Source organism: Mytilus edulis, chromosome 9 (assembly GCF_963676685.1).
Source record: "Mytilus edulis chromosome 9, xbMytEdul2.2, whole genome shotgun sequence".
Lineage (NCBI taxonomy): Eukaryota > Metazoa > Mollusca > Bivalvia > Mytilida > Mytilidae > Mytilus > Mytilus edulis.
Window position 1 is genome coordinate 564,531 of NC_092352.1, and position 23,281 is coordinate 587,811.

General features: G+C 33.1%; 2 protein-coding genes across 3 annotated transcripts in view; one reads left to right on the forward strand and one right to left on the reverse strand.

Moving 5' to 3' along the window:
• Window positions 1–2,545: 2,545 nt before the first annotated feature.
• Window positions 2,546–4,912, forward strand: LOC139489369 (uncharacterized). Its single transcript, XM_071275678.1, has one exon. The coding sequence runs from the start codon at window positions 2,546–2,548 to the stop codon at window positions 4,910–4,912; it is 2,367 nt and encodes a 788-aa protein (XP_071131779.1).
• Window positions 4,913–9,628: 4,716 nt separating this feature from the next.
• Window positions 9,629–23,281, reverse strand: part of LOC139487420 (CCR4-NOT transcription complex subunit 3-like) — a 39,690-nt gene continuing 26,037 nt past the window's right edge. Inside the window, exons 13-19 of one of the 2 annotated variants that reach the window (XM_071272182.1) lie at window positions 22,653–22,942; window positions 19,638–19,670; window positions 17,486–17,624; window positions 16,482–16,710; window positions 14,610–14,745; window positions 13,278–13,403; window positions 9,629–12,237 (exon numbers count right to left, since the gene is read on the reverse strand). In XM_071272182.1, the coding sequence (XP_071128283.1) occupies window positions 12,139–12,237; window positions 13,278–13,403; window positions 14,610–14,745; window positions 16,482–16,710; window positions 17,486–17,624; window positions 19,638–19,670; window positions 22,653–22,942 (1,052 nt within the window). In that variant the 3' untranslated portion in view covers window positions 9,629–12,138. The remainder of the gene's footprint in view (window positions 12,238–13,277; window positions 13,404–14,609; window positions 14,746–16,481; window positions 16,711–17,485; window positions 17,625–19,637; window positions 19,671–22,652; window positions 22,943–23,281) is intronic. The other variant, XM_071272183.1, reaches the window with a different exon arrangement.

A 23,281-nucleotide genomic window follows, 5' to 3' on the forward strand; every position in this document is an offset into this window, starting at 1 on the left:
GGAGGTAGTGAATTATAGGTTACCGTACAGCATTAAAGATTGAGACAACCGTGTAGTAGGCTATCAAAGGTCCAGTTGTCTTGATGGCGAGATCACTTGGACCAGCACCATGTGAACCGTGACTTTCGGATACATAGGTAAATACAAACTCCACCCCATACTTTATAACACCACTTACACTTACAATGATTCAATAAGTAAGTATACGTGCATGTCCGCCTAGCAGGTTTTGATCGACATTTACCCTTTTTCATTAACTGTGATATAATTAAATGAATAAGTGTTCTAGATTAGCTTCCTTTCTCCTATACTATTTATTACCAATAAGACAACTATAGTTGTTGTTTGGAATAGTGGACAATCTGACCTTGACCTCATTTGCATTGGTCATTGAACAAAATGCACACGGGACTATGCAATAAAAAACAGGCAACAGGCACTGTTTCTATCAACGTATATTTTCGAGCTCGTAAAGATTCGTTGATAGTGGGTCTTCTCATAGATAGAAAACAAGTGTCTGTGAGAAAATTCATAAAAAGACCATCTAATGGACAGTAACATTGACAATTAATTCAAAGTTCCTGGATCATGAGATAGGGAGTAGTGCATCGAACTTGTCGACAAACTGAAATGTACTAATAGTAATGCGACATTGATCAACCCGGTTGAAATAGAACAAAAGAATCGAAACTCTTTGTTAGAGAAGGCGAAAAATGCTCACAGTAATGTTTACTATAGTGACCAAAATTTTAAAAGTTAATAGAAACAAATAAAATGACAATTTTCTTCTCAATTACGAAGTGTTTTATTGTAAAAACACCATTTGCATAAGTTTTCAATTTATCTAGTACATAGTTAAGCAGAACAATTAGATATCAAGTCGACGACATGGGTATCTCTCAAGTTGGATGAAGAAAATGCATAACCTCCGATTTTTAAACAAAAATTACCACGGACGGAAAACATATCAATCTATTAGTTCAGTAATTTTCGTGTTTGCCCTTCCATTATGTGACTCAAGAAAAAATTCCAAAAAACGGGTAACAATTGTATCCAAAAGAGAAAATCGAGTGCACCTTTTTATCTTAGGGCGTGTTTGAGTTTAATACGTTGATATCGTACAAATCAAGAATATTTCATACATCGTCTCGCTTCAGATTCTATCATTTTTATATATCAAAGCTACAGGTTTACTTTATAACATAAATCAAAGAGCTGAAGAGCTCTGAGGGAAAAGACGGCCATTGTTTCAATTTTTAGGGGGGTATCTTTTGATAGTCTACATACAAAGAATGAGCAAAAGAACAGCTAGAACATATAGAAAGGCTGACAATAATGAAACTAATTGTTGTTTATTGTTATTTCATTTCCTTAGTCAAGAATTCATCATAGAGACAATTTGGACCAATGAGATCTGCACCTTCTAAATGAGAACATTTGATTAAAGTTGGGAGTTAATTATCTAAAATTCAATTGAATTTAACAACTACTACAATATATTTTAGAATTTTAATTATGTACACCTGAACGGCAGGCTAAGACCATTCTCAATTTTTTGTGACAGTGTTCTCAAGAAAGTGAGGACTGAAAAATCTATTCAGTTTTAATTTTCCATTGATAAAGTTCCCAGTTACAACTCTCATCGCAGGAATACATGTTCTTATTAAATCAAATATGATTGATATAAGCTGTGTGAAGTTTGTTTCCAGATCCCACATTTTGATATATCTGTAAAATTCATGAATAAATAGCTTTAAACTACACAAAGCAATATTTAAAAAAAAAAAAAATGACCACTACAATAATTATGTTGGTATGCAAAATTATTTTTTAATTGATGACTACTTATCATATATATATATATATTAATGTGACATTTTTAGCGTTCAGATACATTAACTTTCATTTTAGTGGGTTAATTACTCATCAATTGAGGTGCTCCTTAATTGAAGAAAGATTATAAAAACATAACTTTACAGAATAAATGAAAACTGCAGTTGCTCTCCCCAATCTCAATAGGTATAAACTACAAAAAGCAACATTTTTTTTTTATTTTTTATTTTTTTTTTTAACCATTTCAATAATTATGTTGGGACACAAATTTTTTTTATATAGAAGACTACTTATCATATACTAAATGTCAAGTGTTCAGAATCATTTACTTTAATTTTAGTGTATAATTACTCATCAATTGAGGTGCTCCTGAATTGGAGGAAGATTCTAAAAACAGAACTTTACAGAAACAATGAAAACTGCCGTTTCTCTCCCCAATCTCATGTATCCCCATTGACATTGTTTACCGCGAAAGTTGACCTACACAATTATCTGATTATAGCCTCAGATTAAAGCATTGCATGTTAGTGTGTGAATCATCTACACTACAGCAAACATCATTAGGTTTACATTTAACAAATTAGGGAGCTACCATTTGATTTTTATGGGGGGGGGGGGGCTAGGATGAAAAATGTTTGTCCTGCATTTTTTTTAGTTGTAATCTCTGTCCTGGAATGCTGGAAAAGAATTTTTAGACAAATTATTAGAAATTATGAACAGATCATGGGAAGAAGGAATACTTCCACAAAATTGGAAAATGGCAAATGTAAAATTTTTGAAGAAAGCACACAAACTTAGTTACAATAACCCTTCAGCATACCGGCCAATTAGTTTAACCAGTGTAGTATCCAAACTGATGGAAAGAATAGTTCTATACAGAATAGAAGAATATTTTGAAACCAACAACATCATTGATAATGAACAGGAAGGATTTAGACAATACAGATCAACAGTCAATGCTTTATTGTCACTCATCCAATCAATATATGGGGGATTCAACAAGAAAATGATTACGCTTGCTTTGTTCATTGATTTTGAAAAAGCCTATGACAGTATATGGCGAGAAGGACTATTAGTAAAACTTTATCAATATGGAATCAAAGGAAAAATCTGGAATTGGGTTCATTCTTTTTTAAATAACCGTGAAGCAGTAATCAACATCAACAACACAAAAGGAGAACTATTTAAAACACATACAGGATTACCACAAGGTTCAGTCTTATCCCCTATTTTGTTCAACATCTTTATAGCAGATATTTTTCAAACCGTTCTGGCACAGAAATGTAAATTTGCAGATGATGCAACCATATGGCACACAGGTGAGGACATCAATATTCTACAACAAGATCTTCAAACAGATATTGACAAGGTGAATGAATGGAGCAACAAATGGAGGATGAAATTGAGTGTAGAAAAAACAGAATATTGTATTTTCAGTAAAAGTATACAAAATACTACATCCGTTCTACTTAAGCTTGGTAATGGAACTTTAAAACACAACAACAATCCTAAAATTCTTGGAGTTACACTTGACCAAAAACTGACTTTCAATACTCATATAGATAATGTACTGAAAACAGCAAAAAGATCATTAGGTATAATTAGAGAAATTAATGGTATTGCTAATATTCCAACAAAAAGACTAATAGAAATTTACCAAAGTCTTGTTTGTTCAACCATCACATATGCAAGCTGTGTTTGGCAGATTGGAAATTCAACAAACCTACACAAGTTGGATGAGGTTCAAAGACATGGCCTTGCCTTATGCCTTAATATGCCTTCAACTTCCAGCCTTGAAGTTCTTCAGATAATTGGTGGAGTCTTACCTTTAGAACTGAGAAGAGAAGAAATAGCAATTAGAGAATTGGCAAAAATTACCTCATCTTTTACAACAGTCCCAATTAAGAAAAAGCTAGAAAACTGGAAAACAGAATCTAATCCAGAAACTTACATCTCTCCAATTGGAAAAATGATACTACAGGCAGATGATATGAAAAAGGAAACATCAATTGAGGTAAATAATATTGAACAGCAATATGAATGTCGTGGCATGTGTGCAATAAGAAGGGCACCGGAGTACTGGACCACATTGGGAAGTTCCAAAACAAGAACCAGTGAACAAGCCATTGAAGGACAAAGACTTATAAAACAACAATTAGAAGAACTTCCTCCAAATACAACAGTGGCATTCACAGATGGCTCATGCATGGGAAATCCTGGGCCTTGTGGTGCAGGAGCCATTATATACAATAATGAAGAGGAGGAAACAATACAGTACCCTGTATCAAACAGAGGATCAATACTACTAGCAGAACTAGTAGCCATTAAACTTGTGCTGGAAAAAATAGACAATTATAATTACAGTAATGTTAAACAACTTAACCTATACTCTGACAGTCAATCCGCCATAGGCATTATAACCTTAAATTGGAAATCAGAAAATTATCACAAAACCATACAAGAAATCAAAAACAGGAAAAAAAAATTGGAACAAAAAGGTTTTATTATCAACATCATTTGGACACCGGGGCACTCTGATATAGAGGGGAATGAACAGGCTGACCGTCTGGCAAAAGCAGCGGCAAAAGAGGCAGATAATAGGGAGGAAATGTCTTCAATCACGACAAAACAAGACATCAAACAAGCGGCGAGAACATCAGTCATTAAAAAATGGAAGACACAATGGGAATCTAGTGAGGTTGGGAGAAGATTTTTTAATCATCACCCAGATGCATCAAAAAAAATCAAACTCGACTTCCCATCAAAAAAACACTTCAATATACTAAACAGTCTCAGATCAGGATACTCCAAACTAAAGGGGTATCAACATTTCATTAACAGACATGTAGAAGACAACAAATGTACTTGCGGAGAAATAGAATCTGTAGAACATTTTTTATTATCTTGTGACAATTACAGTTTGGATAGAGAAAAACTCCGCCAGTCAATATATTTCATAACAGGAACACTTAATCTAGATTTAGAAGAATTACTTAACACTGAAGCCAGTGCAGACATACAATATGCAGTTTCCGAGTTTATAGACGATACTCAAAGATTTGATCATTTGTTTGTATAAATCAGTATCAACAGCGCCTACCTAAATTAAAGTGAAAGTACAAAGAGAAAATACAAACGTGATTAATGTATACAAACGCGCAAGTGACCAAAGTACATATGAGAAAATCAGTGTCAAGATGACGCATACTAAAGACTAAAGACTCTGTCCTGCCTTTTTATTTTTCATTCTGTTCGGTCCTGCCTTTTTTTTTAGTTTATCCTGACTTTTTTTTACCTAAATTGTCGTCCTGACTTTTTTTTTTTTGCAAGTGTCTCATCCTGCCTTTTTTTTTAACTCAAAACTCCTGACCTGCCTATTTTTTTTCAAATTTCATCCTAGCCCCCCATAAAAATCAAATGGTAGCTCCCTTTACGGCCTTAGTGTACAAATACTGTGAATAATTTTTATAATGAATAAAGGATATCCCTGTGTAGTGTGGCATTCCAACAATGACGTCACTAGGTTAGATATATTTAGAATATTTCGAAATACTGATTTTTCTGGACTGTAAAAGAAACGTACATAGTGTAAGGGAAAGCTCAATATACGATAATTTCACGAGAAACAGGAGGGAAATGTGTAAAAAATGTATTTAAAGTCAATCTGTTCTCCTTGTCATCAATTTCAGTATGACATTTTGAGGGGGTTTCCAAACTATCAAAACAAAATGATTGACGTGAGGGAATGATACTCTGGCCAACCCCATTAGGGAATTGACGGCTTAAAGCCGTCTTTCCCCAAAAAATCACAGTACTAAAAGATGAAATATATGCGTCAAGTGAAATACCTATCAAATGAATCACAACAAGAGTGAACATGCTGAAATGTCTCGCCTTCTATACTAAGTATAAAGCTAAGCTTTAATACAACTGTCACATAAACTTAACATTAATCAAGATAACTAAACAGAGACCAATGAACCTTGAAAATGAGGTCAAGGTCAGTTGAACCATGCCAGGCAGACATGTACAGCTAACAATGCTTCTATACAACATATATAGTTGACACATTACTTATAGTTTAAGAAAAATAAACCAAAACACAAAAACTTAACACATGAACCGTGAAAATGAGGTCACGGTCAAATAAAACCTGCACGACTGACATAAAGATCATAAAATATTTCCATACACCAAATATAGTTGACCTATGGCATATAGTATTAGATAAAAAGACCAAAACTCAAAAACTTAACTTTGAACACTGAACCATGAAAATGAGGTCAAGGTCACATGACATCTGCCCGCTAGACATGTACACTTTACTTTCATTCCATACAACAAATATAGTAGACCTATTGCATATAGTATGAGAAAAACAGACCAAAACACAAAAATTTAACTATAACCACTGAACCATGAAAATGAGGTCAAGGTCAGATGACACCTGCCAGTTGGACATGTACACCTTACAGTCCTTCCATACACCGAATATACTAGCCCTATTGCTTATAGTATCTGAGATATGGACTTGACCACCAAAACTTAACCTTGTTCACTGATCCATGAAATGAGGTCGAGGTCAAGTGAAAACTGTCTGACAGACACGAGGACCTTGCAAGGTACGCACATATCAAATATAGTTATCCTATTACTTAAAATAAGAGAGAATTCAACATTACAAAAAATTTGAACTTTTTTTTTCAAGTGGTCACTGAACCATGAAAATGAGGTCAAGGACATTGGACATGTGACTGACGGAAACTTCGTAACATGAAGCATCTATAAACAAAGTATGAAGCATCCAGGTCTTCCACCTTCTAAAATATAAAGCTTTTAAGAAGTGAGCTAACGCCCCCGCCGCCGGATCACTATCCCTATGTCGAGCTTTCTGCAACAAAAGTTGCAGGCTCGACAAAAACAGAGTAGGTGTGTTCGAATAGCTATTTTTTTACTAAAAGTACTTGACGACAGTCTTTCAAGTTGGATGATTAAAATGCATATCTTCGAAAAATTCTATTTTTTTGTGTGCGATATCTAGGGTTTATAGTCTTCAACCACTAAAACAATCTAGTCTGCCCTTACACGAAATATTTAATTAGAATTTTTTTAAATGTTTATGAATTTTCGAAAATTCCACCTGACAACCGATCAGACAATAGTTTTAAGTTGACTCAGTGCAGACAAGATCATTAACTGATGCTCATGAGCTATTTGATACATTTGTCTTTTAAAATACAACTGACATATAAGGATCGTAATGGTGCAATCTGGATAAATTTATCGGTTTCCAAGAGCAAAATTGGCCGCGCGTCATCCCTACAATGGCTTCCATTTCTACGATTGTGAAACTGGGGTAATGAGAAGATAATTTTGACAAAGTAGACTCCTGACTGTCACAAAGTAGCTGGGACGTCTAAATAATACACGATAAATTTTTCTTTAACCCTCGTAAAGATTTCGCTGTCAATGTTCTATCACATTTCAATATACAAACTGGAGGTCAAGGACCTAGTTTTATTCGATAGAATACATTGAAATTTGATTCATCTTGTATAGGTGATGTATTTTTCCTTATTGAAGAAATATTAAATTATAGAATTGGTTAAGATTCAATGATAGAATTTGCTTTCTTAAACACTTCGAAAATATCACATAAATTGGGGGATACAGGACGGACAAATTCAATAAACACAAATTTTCCTATCAAATTCCGTATAACTATTCATGCTTAGTAACTTGACACTTAGTAAACGTCTTTTCCTATTCATTCCTATTTTCGTAATACTGAACAACACCTCAAGTCCTTCACTTATAAGTTGAAGACACTAACAGACTTCATGACATACCAGTATCAGTCCGACCATGACAAACTCCACGACATATCAGTTTGGATACCATTACACTCAATGAATTATCAATGAGAGTACCATGACAACCCCATGAATTATCAGTAAGAGTACCATGACAAATCCCATGACATATTAGTATGAGTACCATGACAAATCCCATGACATATTAAAATGAGAACCATGAGAAACTCCGAAACATTTAGTATAAGAATCCTGACCAATTCAAAAGTTCTTAAGATATCAGTAAAAGTACCCTGACAAAATCAATGTACTATCAGTTAAAGTCCACTATCAAACTCCAAGACATATCAGTTAACTTACTATGACATATGAGTCTGAATACCATGACAATCAGTCTGAATACCATGACATATTAGTATGAGAACCATGACAAACTCCATGACAATCAGTCTGAATACCATGACAAACCCCATGACATATTAGTGTGAGAACCATGAGAATCTCCATGACAATCAGTCTGAATACCATGACAAACCCCATGACATATTTAATTAGTATGAGAACCACGACAAACTCCATGACAATCAGTCTGAATACCATGACAAACCTCATGCCATTTTAGTATGAGAACCATGACACATTAGTATGAGAACCATGACAAACTCCATGACAATCAGTCTGAATACCATGACATATTAGTATGAGAACCATGACAAACTGCATGACAATCAGTCTGAATACCATGACATATTAGTATGAGAACAATGAGAAACTCCATGACAATCAGTCTGAATACCATGACAAAACCCATGACATATTAGTATGAGAACCATGACAAACTCAATGACAATCAGTCTGAATACCATGACAAACCCCATGCCATATTAGTAGGAGAACCATGACAAACTCCATGAGAATCGGCCTGAATACCATGACAAACCCCATGCCAATCAGTCTGAATACCATGACAAACCCCATGACATATTAGTAGGAGAACCAAGACAAACTCCATGACAATCAGTCTGAATACCATGACAAACCCCATGACATATTAGTAGGAGAACCAAGACAAACTCCATGACAATCAGTCTGAATACCATGACGAACCCCATGACATATTAGTACGAGAACCATGACAAACCCCATGACATATTAGTATGAGAACCATGACATATCAGTATGAGTACCGTGACAAACTCCATGACATTACAGTTTGAGTACTATGACAAACTCCCAAACATGTTAGTTGAAGAATTATGACATATTCCAAGGTCCTTTACATATCAATAAGAGTACCCTGACAAAATGAATGATCTATCAGTAAAAGAATCCTATCAAACTGCATGACATTTCAGTATGGAAGCCCATGACATTTTAGTATTTGTTACCTGACAATTTCCCATGACATATCGGTAGTGGTCCCTATTTGAATTATGTATTTTGTATGATGACGATTAAATATGTTTAAACTAACTCCATCACATATTAATAGGAGTACATAGACGAAATATACAGTATTTAAACAAGAGCTGAACCTACCCCTAGCCTAGCATTGTTTTGGTAGCTGGAATGTGCCTGTTTTTTTTTGAGCATTTACTTTTACAACATATGCTCTAGAAAGGCAATGGGGGAGGTTTATGAATTAACCTCATCACATAATGCGTCATAACAAAGTCAGACTATCTGGACATTAGATGTTTTTTCTTGTTTGTCTCTAATTTCAGGGGGGATGAGCAATTGAGGTTGGTTGATCTGCTATATCTGCTATTTTTATATAATTCTTGTTATTCTTTGTATATGTTGTAATGCTAATAGAATTGTCTGTATTTTTTATGTCAACAAAATATACTTCCTACTTTGTTGAACATTTTCAACTCCTGTAACATTGTACTTAAAATATTCCTCACAATTATACACAAAATTTAACTCAATAGATCCAGCTCACTTCAAATCATAGTTGGATAAAAATAAAAAGTCTTGTATTTTAATCATTGGACAAATTTCTTTGTCTATTTTTATTATTTTTTATAATTTTTCCAGCATTTTTTATTTTGCTTGACCCTGATGTTCCTGAGCCGAGTGAGTAGTCACACAACATCTATGGTTGGAGACCACCATGGCTTCAGGCACCAAGGCATCAATTTACATACTGTACAAAAATAGTCCACACAAATAAAACTGACTGAGTGGCCCATGATTTGACTATCACATGATCACTGTTAAGTATTTTCTGTTTTTTATGTCAACCATTTCAATGCTGACAAGCTACATAATATTTTAAGGGGAGATAATCTCAAATTTCATTCCTGCTTCATCACAAAATGCCAAAATGACTAGACTGTGGTTTGCAAAAATTGAACCGGAGCACAGCTCACAAAATCAACCCCCTATTTTGAACAACAAAGAAATTGAAAAAATATTATGAACTTTAGAAATTCCTAAAAAAACATTTTTCATTTAAACAAAATTTTTAATAGAAAAATTTTCTACCAAATATCTGTGCGTCCTACACAGTCGTAAATGCCTATCAGAAAGCATGAATGAATTAGAAATCATCTCCCCATCTTAGCATCAGAATTATAGAATATGCTCCACTGTCAAACAAATATGGTGTTAATTCATGGAACAATTCTGTCTGTTAACACTATCCATGTCACATAGGTGGTCAATATAGGCCAATTATTGTAACCATGAGTAACGGTGGTCATTATCAATAACTAGCCTATACTAAACACCTGTGACTTAAGTTAGTGTCGACATTCACATTAGTTCAGCTCAAAGTATATCATTATATATTCAAGTGACTGTAACCTTAAGTTTAGCTCAACATATTATATTCAAACAGTTTCAATTCCAATCATACTGTTAAAATCTTTCTATAAATTATGATAAAGTTCTTTAAGTATCTAAAGTAAATGAAATAAAATTAGAGTGAAAACAATTTTTCAAGATACTCTGACTCAACTGTGTGAAAACCCTTTAATAGTAAATTTTAAGTCTCCTAAATATTCTTTTTTTTGAGAGCCAGAATAGCAAAATAATGATCAATGACAAAAATTATTTTTCCAAATGAATTTAAAAATATTTAGAAAAATCTTATATTTTTTTGTATGTTTTCCTTCTGAAATATTTTTTTTACACCCATTTAATATTGACCAAGATATTTAGATATAGTTATGACTACAGTATGATAAAGAGGAAAGTTTACAAAGTTTGTTGTGTATAACCAGGAGTTAACAGTATAACAAGATATGATATAGAGGAAAGCTTACAAAGTTTGCTGTGGTATAACCAGGAGTCTACTGACTGCAGAAACATGTTAATACTGAGATAACAATAGGTATTGCAAAGTCAAAACATTCATGTTTACTTTTTAAACAAAATTGATAACTTGTATAAAACTATATTTGACTACTAAGACAATAAAAACCAATTCATTGCACAAAAACTGTAATAACGTATATACAGAATGCTTTCAACAAACAAAATCTTCTAAAATTTTACCAAATTAAAATTAGACCTAAGAAAAAATTTATTAAGCAAAAATGACAAAATTACGCAGCACTTGTATTTGTTTCAAAGACTAGTTAAATTTTCTAGGAATTAAACAACCATTCATCTGTGTTATAGCACTTATTACAGGATTTCATTGTAAACTGCTGACCAAATATATCTACTGGAAACATTCTGGGGCAAGCTGTACATTATACTTATGTGTTAACTTATGTGTTAAGTAATAGCTTTGATTGCACATTGCATAAAATGTTAATAATATAATGAAGAGTACATTTTGTCCATGGTTTTACTACTAAATGTAAAATAGGTCAGAAGATTAAAATTTCCAAATTTCATAACAAATTAACATGTACAGAATTGGAAATTAAAATTTTCTGATTTAGGTTTGCTGTTGTTTAATTCAATTGAATAGAAAAGACTGAAATAGGAATCTCATTACAGATTGTCATTTACGATAAAAAACAAAAAATGGGAAAAAGTTGAACATTTGGAGGTTACTGCTTCTTTTAAAGTCTTTCCTAGGATTATTAAAGACTAATCATCGAGACCAGCAGACATTTCACGGTTGAGCAGAACTTTGGTTATACACCCACTTTATCAACAACCATTTGCATATAAAATGAACCATGAAAATGAAACTTGACATTCATAACGACCATTCAACCATGAAAATGAGAAACATCAATGAATTACCTCCCCTGCAAACTTTATAGTATAATTCAATGAGCAAGGGAGATAATCCATCAATGTTTGTGAGATCAGAGATGTGGCCACTTCCCTGCTCTCCCATTCATCCATATCACAATAATTTTGACTGCAAGGCAGTATTGTCCCTGCAAACACTGCAGCAAGTTACCAGTCAGGGTAACAGTAGGTTACCATAGTAACAAGTCATTACTGCACACAATGTGGCTCATCAGACTCAAATGGCAGTTTAAAACAGATCCACGTTAACGTTTGTTTGGACATCAGCTCATTAATTTAAATCTCGATCTTCTAGATATCGGTACTCAAAGGTGAAACCTTCCTTTTTCCGCTGGGCCCATTTTTCATAATCAAAGTAGATGTATGTGCCCTGAAATGAAAAAAAAAATAAAATTTAGAAATCGCAAGGTCAACAATTTTTTTAATTTTTTTTAAATAATATGATTTCACAATAACCTCTTGTATGAACTTGCTACAAAACTTATATGTCTATAGACTAAAAATTGGTGTACAAGAAAAGAGCTAGACTAAACGTAGAATGAAACAATCATCATAACACAGGTGTAAAATGCAACATTGGCGTCTGTTTTGTTTGAGATATAATATGCTTTGTTTGTTTTAAATTTATGTGTTCAGTTTTTGAGTCCCATAATTCCTTTTGTGCTTAGAAATTAACAAGAATGTGTCCATAGTACACGGATGCCCCACTCCCATTTTTTATGTTCAGTGGACCGTGAAGATGGGGTCAAAACCTAAATTTGGTATTAAAATTAGAAAGACCATATCATAGGGAACATGTTTAATAAGTTTCAAGTTGATTGGACTTCCACTTCATCAAAAACTACCTAGACCAAAAACTTTAACCTGAACTTCGCTCGATCATTTTCTATGTCCAGTGGACCGTGAAATTGGGGTCAAAACTTTCATTTGGCATTGAAATTAGAAAGATCATATATCAGGAACATGTGTACTAAGTTTCAAGTTGATTGGACTTCAGTTTCATCAAAAACTTAAACCTGAAGCGGGACAGACAAACGAACGAACGGACGTACAGACCAGAAAACATAATGCCCCTCTACTATTGTAGGTGGATAATATCGTAGGTGGGGGCATAAAAATATTGTTTTATGTTATTCTTATATGTTCAATTAGTAGCTTATGTCTTGGTGTTACACAGGTGCTAACTCTGAGAGAAAAAAAGACATTTTTCAGTGATGCTAGCTGGTAGCAATTCTTTTTTTTAGGTGCAAGTCTAATTCTGTCTCTGTGTAATACGGGTGTTCCGAGTAAGGATGAAATAAGAGAAGACAATCTAGAACTCTCTGATGATTTAAAATATTTCTTCAATATTTTTATTTTTTCATATAAATTTAATTGTATTCAACCAAGAATAATTAGAAAACATTTTACCTGTTCAAAATCTTCCGTGATAGTCTTTGGTTCTTCGTGCCGTTGAAACCACATCATATATTTGGTATGAAATCTCCATGACTGTTTTTTCAAAGCTTTTGCTGCCAGATATTGAGCTTTTGTACCCTACAAACGTATATAATAATGGTTAACATTAAGTGTCTTTCCTAACACAATTTTAAAACATTTCTATCTTAAAACAGATCCCTGTAAGCACATCTAGGTGTATTATATTTGGTTTATATAATGGTAACTTACAATGCATCCAAACTATATTGGTTTTTATTTTAAACATTTAACACAATCAAGGTACATGTGATTCAACCAATTTTGTAGCTAGCCTGACATTTTTCTGACCATACATTTTTACTTTCAATAATTATTTTGTGATCTTAATTTCCATAATCTCACTGTAAAAGATCTATTCTATTGCCAAAAGATGGAAAATTTGGCAATGTTGATGCAAATTATTTTGGTATTTCAATTGAAGACACTATCAATTTTGTTTACATCTTTTTCTTCTGAAAACTTTGGAAATTCAATGATTTTGTCAAGAATTTTTAAAGGGAAATCTTCAAATGTTTTGCATATTTTTTATATGGGTCTTGTATTACTACATTTTACATTTTAAACTGAAAACAACAACCTAAAGAAACAGTAGTTAAAAGTTAAAATGACAACATAGAAACAACCATGATTTGTTCCAAGGGAGATAATCAAGATAAAACAAGAAGTGTTATCATTGCCAATGAGACAACGCTCCACCTCATTGTTTAATTGTTGAGATTTATGCTACTTATATCTGAGGGTTAATAGACTGTATTATGTAAACATCAGATTATGATTATTTGTGCCCTTAAAACCGTATGAAATTAAAGAAAGTATTAATTATACACATGCAATAATACAGGGAATAGAATTAACATACAACCCCTATGAAATGAACATGAAAGTAAGTTCTATGCACTGCTGTCTTTGAATTCTAACATTATAAATAAAAGCTTTTTAGACATTGGATCACTAATGGTTCACTTTCTTTCATACAATTCTGTTTGAATTGAGTAGTTATGCTGGTAATACTGTAAACCTAACAAATTTTAAAGACTATCGATTGTGAAATATTTATAAATGGTAAAATCATCAAACTAGGATCACATCAATCATGATAACACAAATAAAGTTAATGGATTTATATCACTACAGCATTGGCTAAAAAGGTTGAACAGGAAAACAGTAGCAGTGAAAATACTTTCAGTAACAGTTCAATTTTTTCTTCTGATTTTTTGGCAACTAAAATGCATTTATTAATAAATAATTGTTATCTTGACTCACCTCCATATAATAGAAAATAAAAAATAATGTTTCTGTTGATAATCGTTGAAAGAAGTAGTCCACTGAGTCTGCATGAGGAGGTGGAAGTTGTGGGTAATATGTCGGCGTAGGGAACGGATGACGAGGAAGATAATGTCTGAAAAATAAATAATATGTCATGCAAAGTAAACCACTCTTGTTATTAGACATTGATGACAATTCCAAGCTTAGTTGGTACAGGGTATGATATACACAATCCTCAAACAGGAGATTAATTACCAGCAGATCACCACTACAAAACATTCTTTTAATTTTTCTAAATCATTCGTTTTTAAAGTACATGCTTTCAATTTGAACAAGTTATAACTTGACTGTATTATTTCATTCCGTGTTCATAGAATTTTGGGATAACAGTTCTGCATATGAAATTAAAGAACCTTAGTGAGCATGCTCACATACCCCACCGTCCCCACATTGTCATTGGAGAAATGAAATAAGTGTAAGAAAAGAAAATTGTATAAGAAAAAAAAATTTAATCATAATTTCCTGTCAATATGCACATCTACATAGCATGTCCTTATTATCTACAAAGTTTCATGAAATTCTATTGTATGGTTTCAGAGAAATTTCAATGACGAACTGTTGCAGTAGTACATTAAAGCAAATAAGTTCAAAGGGGTGTAACTCCTGGAAAAAAAATTGAATCATAATATCCGGTCGATATGCACATCTACGTAGTATGTCCTTATCATCTACAAAGTTTCATGAAATTCTGTTGTGTGGATTGAGAGAAGTTTCGATGACAAACTGTTGCAGTAGTACATTAAAGTAAATAAGTTCAAAGGGACGTAACTCCTAGAAAAAAAATTGAGCAATTTCCCGTCGATATGCACAACTACATAGTATGTCCTAATTATCTGAAAAGGTTTCGTGAAATTCTGTTGTGTGGTTTGAGAGGAGTTGCGATGACAAACTGCTGCAGTAGTACATTAAAGTAAATAAGTTCAAAGGGACGTAACTCCTGGAAAAAAAATTGAATCGCAATTTCCCGTCGATATGCACAACTACATAGTATGTCCTTATTATCTGAAAAGGTTTCGTGAAATTCTGTTGTGTGGTTTGAGAGGAGTTTCGATGACAAACTGTTGCAGTAGTACATTAAAGTAAATAAGTTCAAAGGGACGTAACTCCTAGAAAAAAAATTGAATCGCAATTTCCCGTCGATATGCACAACTACATAGTATGTCCTTATTATCTGAAAAGGTTTCGTGAAATTCTGTTATGTTGTTTGAGAGGAGTTGCGATGACAAACTGTTGCAGTAGTACATTAAAGTAAATAAGTTCAAAGGGACATAACTCCTGGAAAAAAAATTGAATCGCAATTTCCCGTCGATATGCACAACTACATAGTATGTCCTTATTATCTGAAAAGTTTTCATGAAATTCTGTTGTGTGGTTTGAGAGGAGTTGCGATGACAAGAAACAGGACTGACGGACGGACGGGTCAAAAACATTATACCCTCCTCAACCCGTTGCGTGGGGGTATAATAAGTGACAAGTATAGACCCAAGATTTACTTTTTTCATTCCATCTGTCATATGCATTTATATTTAAACGGAGGACAATTCAGCTTTTTTTTGTTATAGGAGGTAGCAAGTGAATAAAAGGTACATCTTTGTGGAGAAAAATTGAGTGTCTGCTTGATAATGAATCAATTATGACTTTAAAAAGAATCTTGCTGCCCAAAGTCTATATACTTTCTATATGGAATGTCAATGCACTCTGATGCAATGGTTCAAGAAAATCACTAAAAAGGCTGTTAGCCATCAGGGCACTCTCAGAAGGCAATGCCTTCATAATTATGTTAACAGTAAATATGGTGACTTCATTTACCTGATTCTTTCAGAGTCCGACGGATGGGGCAGATGATGATATGCAGCCTCTAACATTGTTAATTGATAAAAATGTTCTCGACTTAATGGTACAGGCCCTAAAGGGGCAACACCTAGGAGAGGATTCAATCTTATTGTGGTTGTCTGTGTCGGCTGGTCGGTCGGTGACGGTGAAGTCGGTGGAGGAACTTGTGGTGCTATTGATGTGATCACTGAATTGTTAAACAGCACTGCAAAATAAAAATAAAAAACTGTTGGAGCATTTCTTGAGAAATAGATATTTAGAAAAAATATATATTTTAAATCCAAGCTATTTTAATTCAATCATAATTCTGCATTTGAATTTTACTTTTTTTTTATAGCGATAGATTCAAACATTTTGTAATTTTTGATAAAACTTTCTTGACAAGTATGGCTATAGGAATACATTTTGTATTTTGAATATCTAGAAAAAATAATTAACAAATTGCATTTCATGGGCTGAATATAAAGAATGTTGACCCCACTGCACTATGCTGTTTGAGCAATAAACTTGATCAAACTTGATCAAAGAGATACCAAACCAGTAATATGGATGGATGTTTATCATCCAGTAGGTAAATCAAATGTATATTCAGGACTAGAACATGATAATGTGATATGAATATGTATCTTTCTCAACGCTAAGATTTATAAAGTGCTAGTTCTCAAGTTAACAGTCCACAGGAAGACATGTCACCTTACCTGGACCATTCTTAGCTCTTACTCCTATAGACAACATGCTTATCAAAGAAGCAGCATATACCAACTTTCAAGTGTTTGGTTTGACCCAGCCCTCAAGGATAGCACATTATCACAAGATCATTTAGGCAGTAAAACCAGGAACACAAATGTTTTTTTATTACATTTCATGAAATCTTTACCCAAAGAAAAGAAGAGGCTATTTGTATCATATGTTAGTTTTATTTCGGCTGTAACTTTTTATTTGTTTAAGTTGTGATATAAAAATGTATTTGTTAATTATACCCCTTGATTCTGTTGATATTGACACCGTTTCCGTTGACGATGAAGGAGGAATCTGATTTTCTAAACCCGCATTGACTACTGCTTGTTGTGCTATGGACTTTAAAGATGACATGGATTCTGAATTGGACTCGGAAAAACTCTGAAAAACAAAACATTTACATGAATATAGTTTATCTAGCAATAAATATTTAATAATGATAATCAATAATCTGAACTGGACCCTGAGCTCTGAAAAAGAAAGGATTGAAACGATTTTAGTGTTTGTTTCTATTAGGACTGTCATGACTGTGAACTCTGAAGAAGAAATGATATACACCAACAAAATCTATATGCTTAAGCATAACACCTCCCAATGCTGTGTTGATGAGAACTGTGTGTAAAGTACATAGATTATAAAGGGTTTTTATAGCTTTGGCATTTGTTGGTGTTATTTTAGTCAAGACCAGGTTGAAATTCTGCAAATTAAAGAATAGGCATTTAATTAGATTTCTTTATAATGATAGGAAATGTTGGAATGAAAACCAAAAATTTGATGGTCCAAAAAGTTAAACAGTGAGCTCACTATTGATACTGGAAGCTTTCTAAATTTGGTAAACAGGAAGCTGATGAGCAATGCATCTGAAAATGAAATACACAGTCTGATAACAATCTCAGGACGCTACTACAGTGTTCTCCCCAGATATTTCATTTAGCATCCTGGAAAACAGGGGGAATTGAAATACCATCTTGTTTTAAAAAATTATAGCATCACATCCATAACAAAATCTATAAGAAAACCACTTCAGACAGCATCACATTTAAGATTAAAGCCTCACATTACCAGAATTCTGGTAATGCTAAAAGGCCCTAGGGAGAACACTGCTACTATTTGTAGAACCCTAGATAATGAAAAGAAAATTTCATACACGTCAGTTTAGTGTTAATATATACAAGTCTTCAGTCAACCTGAAACACGTCAGTTTAGTGTTAATATATACAAGTCTTCAGTTAACCTGAAACTGCATTACGTTCACACGAGGACTGGTGACAAATTTCAGGAACCTCTGATTTACAGTAACTGAGAAATATTAAATGGAATTTCATGGGATGGATGGACAACCAACAGACAGAGTTAAAACAATATGTCCTAAGAGGATGTATGAAAAATAGTCAAGTCCCATATTAAAATCCTAAGAGGAGGTATGAAAAATAGTCAAGTCCCATATTAAAATCCTAAGAGGAGGTATGAAAAATAGTCAAGTCCCATATTAAAATCCTAAGAGGAGGTATGAAAAATAGTCAAGTCCCATATTAAAATCTTAAGAGGAGGTATGAAAAATAGTCAAGTCCCATATTAAAATCCTAAGAGGAGGTATGAAAAATAGTCAAGTCCCATATTAAAATCTTAAGAGGAGGTATGAAAAATAGTCAAGTCCCATATTAAAATCCTAAGAGGAGGTATGAAAAATAGTCAAGTCCCATATTAAAATCCTAAGAGGAGGTATGAAAAATAGTCAAGTCGCATATTAAAATCCTATGAAGGAGGTATGAAAAATAGTCAAGTCCCATATTAAAGTCCTATGAAAATGGTTCAGCAATATAATGGTGCAATATAGCCAATTAAACATGATGGCAAACAATCCTACCAAGTATAAGAAACCAACGTTATAATAGTTCAAAGTCCAAGTCATAACTCCCCTTGTACAATAAACATGATAAAACTGACGGTATAGTATGATATGGTATTATCAAGACAATATGATAATAAACTACCAAATATGCAACCTCTCTTTATAAAAGATTCTACATATTATTGAGTTTTTGACAGACAGATTAGGACCATTACTATATCCACTATGGGATGAGCAGCAGAGAACAATAAATAGCCAGATGTTTTTGATGGGATCATACAAATTTACAGCATATGCCTTTTTCTGGGCCAAAAACAATTTTACAAGGGAACAAAGCACGGTGCTTTCTTTGCAAAGGATCCCAATATTTCTGTCAGTTTTTTAAACTGGGTCAAAGCTGGGACATTTTTTAAGAGGATAAAGCAATGAGTTGTTCATAGGATTCTAACATTTCTGTCCAATTTTTCAAATTCTAGGTGACAGTTGGTTAATAAGCAGTAAGCACAAGTCCCTTTTGCCCTAAATATTGTCAAATATATTACCAATGACTCTCTTGCTGCTTTATACCACGTTAGCTGTAACAAAGAAAGGTCAAAATATAATGCCATAGTCAGAACCCTACAAGAAATGTGATTGAAGCCACAATAGAGATCAATATATAGTGTGATGGTGAAAACCTCAATACTGACATATCTTTTGTAACAACGTCAAAAGAAATTGGTATTGTCAAATCATTATTCTGGATAAGTTTTAGCTGTCAACATACAGTGCTAATGTCAAGACCAAATTGTTGTTGTCAGCTATTACGGTAAAGTACAGCTTAAGTTAGCTGTGTATAAGTTTTATTGGAAGATCCCTTTTAATGCATATCAATAACAGGTTTATACATTAAACATTGACAATTGTGGGCACAGCTATCTAATGAAGATAACAAGGTATTCACATTTAAGAGTATGCTGTTTCCTGATAGGTTGTTGTGTGCAGCTGATATTATTTATGACTAGATACTCTATGCACTCTACATAATCTCAAAGGCAAAATAATATATTTTCCTTTACCTTAAAGTAACTGAGAAGTCTTTACGATACAAGACACATATTTTTAAGTGCAGAATTGATAGGCAAGGGAGATAAGTTATGTGCAATGGGGAACCATGGCTGATTTTCAGGAACAAAAAACACACTATATCTGTTATGGATCATTCATATATTGGTCCTGCAGTTTCAATGTCTTAAACTTTTTAGAAGTTTAAGAAGGTGATAGACGTCAAATGATTGCAATATATCACATGGCCTAGTTGGTTCAACCAGTTAAGAAGCAGATAAAAGTGAACATACTGTGTTACCAGCTTATGAAAGACCAACATGACAGCATATATATAGGCACACAGTATACATGGCTATAGGAGTACATGTAGAAAATCAGCAAACAATGCAAGCCAGGCGAGTTAAAAAGGGAGATGTGTTTGGTAATCTTATCTCCCTGCACTTTAACTGTATACATGTAGTGATATATACAAAATAAATAAGTAACAGACATTAAGGCACATTTATAACTATGTCCCTTTTTGTTAATAACATTATCATTTATACACCTAAATATCTACTTTAAGTCCTTATTAAATTTACTTCTGGCAAATAAACTAATCATGCTGATTAACAGTCATTAGCCTGTATTCTTTGATAATCTAAATCATGAATTAGTTTTTCCCCCATTTTATAGTGAATTTTAGCCAATTCATACATACTGACTGTCTCCATGATATGTTTTATTAACTATCAGTCCACATTGTAAACAAGCGATTTTCCTAGAAGTTTTAATAATTAAGGAATGACTGTCATATTTTTTTCTATCTATGAAGAAATAACAGGGGTGTGGAAATATTTGTTGTGAGCACTTGTCCCTGGGCAAGTAAAACTAAAAATTTAACTTGTCCTGAAATTTTTTTACTTGCCCTGATGATCCCAATAAATATTGAAGTATTTCTTGTTAGCTAATATATGATTCTTACTTAGCACTATTGTGCATCACAAACAAATGAAATCCATTTGTTTATATGTGTAAAAAATTTAGAAAAGTAGGAAATGGGTAAACATCAATGGGACAGAAACCTAAAAGCAAACCAACCAATGAAATGACATGTAAAGGACAATTTTGCAGCAGTTTGGGAATAAAAATTGTAGCCAGTAGGTACATAATAATTATACTAAATGTGAGGACAGTGATTGAAGAAATGTAAATTAAATAATAGATTAACTATTGATTTTGTGGTGTTTCTCTCAACTGACACACTTGTCTTTTCTTGATTATTTATTATTGTCTTGATGTGCAATTAAAGTGTCCCTTCTATTTACCAGTTTGACAACATATTATGTTGACCTTTCATCTATAAATAAGACAAAAACTTAATTTATTTTCCGAATTTCCATCTATTGATATCCAGGGACAATCTGATATCCACAATGTCTGAAATTCTCGCTTCCGCTATTTTTTTTAAATACTTTGTGTCCTCCGTTTGCATTTAAGGCTTTCTACTCGACTCATATGATTCTTTTTGCCTTGCTTGCCAAGCTTTTTATTAAGTATTTGTCAATCTGAATCTCGATACAAAATTTAAAGAAATGACACTTCCAGTAAATGATGGATGAAACTTAATCAACGATCCCAGGTCAATGGACAAAGACAATGCTATGTTACGCGACTCGGGTTCGCATACTTATTTTGATCTATTTTGGTAATCGATCTATTTCCTGTATCATGTAATATTTATCGTCATGAACATTGATGTTTTTACTTGCTGAACATTGGTTTATTTTACATAAATTAAACATCTTTATACGTTTTGATATTCATTTTATGTTTTTGTTGGATTTGAACTTTGTCTTGTATATTTTTTTACTTGTCCACGGGCAACCAAGACAAAAATAATTACTTGTCCGGTTGTTCAAATGTACGAGTCGGGCATAGCATTTCCACACCCCTGAATAACATAATAAATTTGGTGCACACTGAATAACGCATGTAGCGCCTTTTTTAACAGTGTGCACCACATTTTTTATGTTATTTCGAATAGACAGAAAAAATATTAGTCATTTCTTATAATTTAATTCTAAATTCCATTTTAAACCGTAGAAAACCCATGAAAAAACATTGATGACGTCACGGTCACATGACTAAATTATGTCTATGGACTGATAACAAAATAACGTCAGCCAATCAAAGACCCGTTACATCCAAAGTAAAATTATATACTAATAAATCTAAGACTCTTCTTTTATAAGCTAGAATGCCAAAAATTCGAGTAAAGTCATTCCTGTGTTGTTGGTTTTTTTTAATGATATCTGGTGGTTCAACAGAAAATCATTTTAATAAGCACTCCTAAATTCTTAACCATAGATCAATGACTTTCAAATTATCAAAACATTTATGAAGTTAAGCTAAACAGTATCAGTATGTGACCCTCTCAAGTTTTCAATCCACCCATTGTTAACTGAATAGACAGAATAGCTTCTAGCTGATACCTTACATAATACTGCCATTCCATGTCACACACTTACATTTATACTTTGAGGTTTCAGTAATGGTCCACCAGCATTTAAAGGTCCATTCATGACCAATTTAACCTCCGGTTTAACACTACTACCATTAGTATTGGAGGTCACAAAAGTACTAGCACTACTTGATCCAATAAATGAAGAAACACTCGGTGAAACAGAAGAAATATTATTGATAAGCAAAGATGGTGACGATGCTCGCGGTATTGTAGAGTTCAATGAGACAGAGTTCGTTAATAAGGACGTCGACAACATTCCTGAATGCTCTAACGAGTTTTGTAAATTCTTTATTTCTGTAAAAGAAAAGAAAAGTATTTCAGTAAAACAGCTTTTGCTTTAATTTTATCCAAAATAAATGAAGAAAATTTCATGTTCATAACCTGTGATATAATCATCATTAGTTTAAGATTTTATAATAATATGATGCCCTGATAATGGTTAATTGATCAAAATACAAGTTATATGGTTATTAGCTCTTGGAACAAAAGAGATAATCCACACGGAGATGAAAATTTATTCTTTTTACAACATCTCTTACCAGCATGCTTTATATAAATCTATGTAAATACTCCTTCAATCTTGGAGCTTGATGGGAACATATTGTCATCATTTCTCTGTTGATTTACCATTAA